The sequence below is a fragment of the Grampus griseus genome (genome assembly GCF_964374135.1).
Source record: "Grampus griseus genome assembly, chromosome: 13".
NCBI classification, from domain to species: Eukaryota; Metazoa; Chordata; class Mammalia; order Artiodactyla; family Delphinidae; genus Grampus; species Grampus griseus.
This window is the reverse complement of record NC_139007.1, coordinates 58,240,943-58,245,566: the sequence shown is the minus strand read 5'-3', so window position 1 is coordinate 58,245,566 and position 4,624 is coordinate 58,240,943. Positions and strand designations below refer to the sequence as shown.

The 4,624-nt window shown below is 49.5% G+C and overlaps 1 protein-coding gene across 1 annotated transcript; it reads left to right on the top strand.

Moving 5' to 3' along the window:
* Positions 1-1,321: 1,321 nt before the first annotated feature.
* Positions 1,322-4,371, top strand: CCN2 (cellular communication network factor 2). The gene is made up of 5 exons (XM_082668952.1): positions 1,322-1,444; positions 1,553-1,775; positions 2,034-2,285; positions 2,417-2,628; positions 3,026-4,371. Exons 1-5 carry the CDS (start codon positions 1,379-1,381, stop codon positions 3,320-3,322), a joined length of 1,050 nt encoding a protein of 349 aa, XP_082525078.1. The 5' UTR covers positions 1,322-1,378; the 3' UTR covers positions 3,323-4,371.
* The last annotated feature ends 253 nt before the right edge of the window (positions 4,372-4,624 follow it).

Here is a 4,624-nt window from a genome sequence, read left to right as displayed (position 1 = left end):
CACAGATGTGTGGAGAGTCACTAAAATATATTACTTACTGACACTCTTAGTTTATAACCAAATATAATGGGGGTACAGTGTTCTCGTTATATAATCAGATTTTTTTTAACTGCAAGACAACTAAATCTTCACATTTGAAGATTATAGGTTTTAGCATAAGAAAAATCACTCATTTCTCAAAGACCCACCAATGTGTTTAAAACTCCCCGAGTGAACCCCAAGCTTCTTGCTGCTCCCCTCCTATATGGTTCCCCTGTCTTCCCACCCCTTTTTCCATCCCAACACCCAGGGCTTCTACCTACCCAACATTATTGCTCTGACATAACAATAGATGGATTTTTCTGGAAGTGTTGATGTCCACTCATCCCTTTTCCCTCTCTATAGCCCCAACGATAAAACTGCTACACATATTAAGAGAAAACAAAGCAAGAGTGGTGGAAATCCCTCCCAGAAAACTGCATCCATACTCAGACCCCTAGCTTTATTCTCCTTTTCGTCTGGCATGGGCATCCAAACCGTTATTCCAAGTGACAAATGATCAAATTCCTGCATCTCCAATGTGGGATTCAGGAATTTGCAGGTATGCTTCTGCTTCTAGGGGATTTCAAGCAGTTAAAAGCAACGAACTCCTTTTCTGCTCTCTGAAGAGTTTCAAAGGCAGACAGCCTCTAAAACTAAAAATCATTACCAAACCAATAAAAAAGGAAACCCTTTCGAATTTTTTAGGAATCCCTGCTATTAGCCTCTTCAGCTACCTACCTCCTACAAAGGATTTATGTCAGTGTGCAGAACAGGCACAGCTATTAGAAACAGAAGTGAGTGGCATAAAAATAATGATAATCACTGCCGATGTGTTTTTTAAATGATATAAATCAGGAGTGATGCGAAGAGGCAAGAGAAAAAAAAATCCTATTTGGTGGCTGGAAATACTGAGCCTTTTTTTTTTTTTTTTTTTTGGTGAGCTGGAGTGTGCCAGCTTTTTCAGACGGGAGGAATGCTGAGTGTCAAGGGGTCAGGATCAATCCGGTGTGAGTTGATGAGGCAGGAAGGTGGGGAGGAATGCGAGGAATGTCCCTGTTTGTGTAGGACTCCATTCAGCTCATTGGCGAGCCGGGGCCGCCCTGAGCGTATAAAAGCCTCGGGCCGCCCGTCCTGGCCTCACACAACAACTCTTCCCCGCCGAGAGGAGGCAGCCAGTACGACTCCCACCGCCGGCGACCCACTGCCTTCAGTTCGACGGCAGCCGCCCAGGCCGACAGCTCCCGAGACAGCAGCCCGGCGCGTCCCGACCCCGCCTCCGGCCCGAACCCGAGCCGCCAGCCCGGCCCGCCGCGCCACGCCCGCCCCGCCGCCTCCCGCCGCCCATAGCGCCCCGACCATGTCCGCCGCTGGCCTGGGCCCCGTCCGCTGCGCCTTCGTGCTCCTGCTCGCCCTCTGCAGCCGGGTAAGCACCGGAGACCCCCCGCGGCGGCCGGGGCCGGGCGGGAGACCGGGAGGGACCCCGGCGGCGCCGTAGGGCGTGCGCCCGGCTGACAGCCGCCTCCCTCCGCAGCCCACCTCCGGCCAGGACTGCGGCGGCCGGTGCCAGTGCGCTGCCGGCCCGGCGCCGCGCTGCCCCGCCGGCGTCAGCCTGGTACTGGACAGCTGCGGCTGCTGCCGCGTGTGCGCCAAGCAGCTGGGCGAGCTGTGCACCGAGCGCGACCCCTGCGACCCGCACAAGGGCCTCTTTTGCGACTTCGGCTCCCCGGCCAACCGCAAGATTGGCGTGTGCACCGGTAAGACCTGCAGCCCCCGTCCCCGCCCCGCGCCACCGCCACCGCCACCGGGGCGCCGGGGGACACTCGATGTCCCACCACCTCTTCCCTCACGCTCACCGTCCCTCCGGAAAAGAAAGCCGCTCGAATTGCGTCCTTTCCTCAGGCTGTTTCCCTGGAGCCCTGCTCCCAGCTCGCATCCCCGACGCGCTTCCTGTTCAGGCTCGAGAACCGATGCTTGACCCCTGCACGTCCCCTTTTTCCCTTCCGCTCCTTCAGCCAAAGATGGTGCCCCCTGCGTCTTCGGAGGGTCGGTGTACCGGAGCGGAGAGTCCTTCCAGAGCAGCTGCAAATACCAGTGCACTTGCCTGGACGGAGCGGTGGGCTGCGTGCCCCTGTGCAGCATGGATGTCCGCCTGCCCAGCCCCGACTGCCCCTTCCCACGAAGGGTCAAGCTGCCCGGGAAATGCTGCGAAGAGTGGGTGTGTGACGAGCCCAAGGACCACACCGTGGTCGGCCCTGCCCTCGCTGGTGAGCTGAGTCTTCCTCTAAGCCAGCCTCGTGATTCTCCCCCCTGGGGCTGAGTCCTGACTTTGCCAAGGGCAGGGGGAAATGTCTTAGCCTGGGGTCTTACCTCGTGTTTGTGTTCCCTGCTCTCACAGCTTACCGACTGGAAGACACGTTTGGCCCAGACCCAACCATGATTCGAGCCAACTGCCTGGTCCAGACCACAGAGTGGAGTGCCTGTTCCAAGACCTGCGGGATGGGCATCTCCACCCGGGTTACCAATGACAACGCCTTCTGCAGGCTGGAGAAGCAGAGCCGCCTCTGCATGGTCAGGCCTTGTGAAGCTGACCTGGAAGAGAACATTAAGGTACGTTTTCTCCTCCAATTAACTCATAATCATGGAACAAGAGTGGACAGGACCAAAGTTAGGACAGGACCAAAGTTAGGTCTCTTACCACCCTTGTTATTATAGGCCTGTCATCTCCAAAAATATCCAACCATTGAACTGTTTTGATGGAATGAAATGTTATGTAATAGGAGCCACCAATTTTCCACTCGGAAATCCTCCACAGTGTTAGTTCATTCAAGACATCCCAGAAGAGGCCATGTCTATTTTTGGAAAACTGGCAAATGAGACTCAACCTTCCCATCCTCAAAATATAAACAGAAGTCAGACAGCCCTAAGGCGAGAACACACAGAGGTTGAAGAAAGCCACACCCCTTGCAGAGTCATTGATTTTTCTCTCCTCCCTTGTCTTCCTCAGAAGGGCAAAAAGTGCATCCGGACCCCCAAAATCTCCAAGCCTGTCAAGTTTGAGCTTTCTGGCTGCACCAGCGTAAAGACATTCCGGGCTAAATTCTGCGGCGTGTGCACCGATGGGCGGTGCTGCACCCCACACAGAACCGCAACCCTTCCCGTGGAGTTCAAGTGTCCTGATGGCGAGGTCATGAAGAAAAGCATGATGTTCATCAAGACCTGTGCCTGCCATTACAACTGCCCCGGAGACAATGACATCTTTGAGTCACTGTACTACAGGAAGATGTATGGAGACATGGCCTAAAGCCAGAGAGAGTGTGAGACATGAACTCTTTAGGCTGTCACTTGAACTGATTCACATCTCATTTTTGTGTAAACATGATTTCAGTAGCACAGGTTATTTAAATTTGTTTTTCTAACTGGGGAAAAGAAAAATTCCCACCAAATTCAAAATCTTGTGCCTTATGACATTCAAACAGTCTGTCAACCCCAGACACTGGTTTGAAGGAAGTAAGACTTGACTGTGGGACTGCATTAGTGCATAGCACCAGCATGTATGCTAGGAGCAGTGGGAGGGGACCAATAGAAAGCCTTGTCATCTTACAGTAGTGATGTCCCTGCTATTTGGAGTGTCACTGGGAAGGAAGACTCACTGACCTGCCTGTAGCTCCAGTGACAGCTAGGATGTGCGTTCATGAGGATGAGTCAAGTTCTTCTCTAGGTCATAACAGCAGATTCAGCTCTGACCTTCTGATTCGGATGACAGTGTTCAGGAATCAGAATCCTGTCTATTAGACTGGACAGCTTGTGGCAAGCTAATTTGCCTGTAACAAGCCAGATTTTTTTTTATTGATATTGTAAATACTGTGTATATATATATAAATATATATATATTTGTACAGTTATCTAAGTTAATTTAAAGTTGTTTGTGCCTTTTTGTTTATGTTTTTAATGCTTTGATATTTCAAATGTTAGCCTCAATTCTGAACACCATAGGTAGGACGTAAAGCTTGTCTGATAACTCAAAGCATGAAATGGATATTCAAATGGAAATTCTGCTCAGTTAGAGCAGCAGTCCATCAAAACAGGATTTTTGCTGAAGGTGAGGCAGCAATGTCCTTGGAAGTCTGATTTGTAGGTTGGAAATGTGGTAGGCTCACTTTTAATGTACAAACGACCTTTATTAAAAAATGAATGGCTCTGTATAGCTGATTGGTTTTTCCACCTGGAAGCATTTGTTTCTACTTTGACTATGACTGTTTTTTTGGACAGTTTATTTGTTGAGAGTGTGACCAAAAGTTACATGTTTGCACCTTTCTAGTTGAAAATAAAGTATATATTTTTTCTACAAAAGGCTTGGTTATTCATTTATTCTCTAAACATTTCTGAGTTTTCTTGAGTAAAAATGGAAAGCTTTTGTTTGTCTTAAAACAATTCACTTATAATTTTCTAGATATCTTTAATCATCTAATCAATTGGTTAATCCCTTCAATAGAACTTTTACATGAATACACATCACACTGAATCAGGTGTCACAAATTTGCAGGCATATACACTGTATTGAGTACACAGGCATTTTTTTGTTATCTTCACAGTATTTTATAAA

Excerpts from the sequence above, each read along its gene's own strand:
- CCN2 (XM_082668952.1), top strand. The coding sequence starts at position 1,379 with ATGTCCGCCGCTGGCCTGGGCCCCGTCCGCTGCGCCTTCGTGCTCCTG. Across the intron at positions 2,286-2,416 it reads GGTCGGCCCTGCCCTCGCTG|CTTACCGACTGGAAGACACG; the intron begins GTGAGCTGAGTC and ends CTGCTCTCACAG. Across the intron at positions 2,629-3,025 it reads ACCTGGAAGAGAACATTAAG|AAGGGCAAAAAGTGCATCCG; the intron begins GTACGTTTTCTC and ends TGTCTTCCTCAG.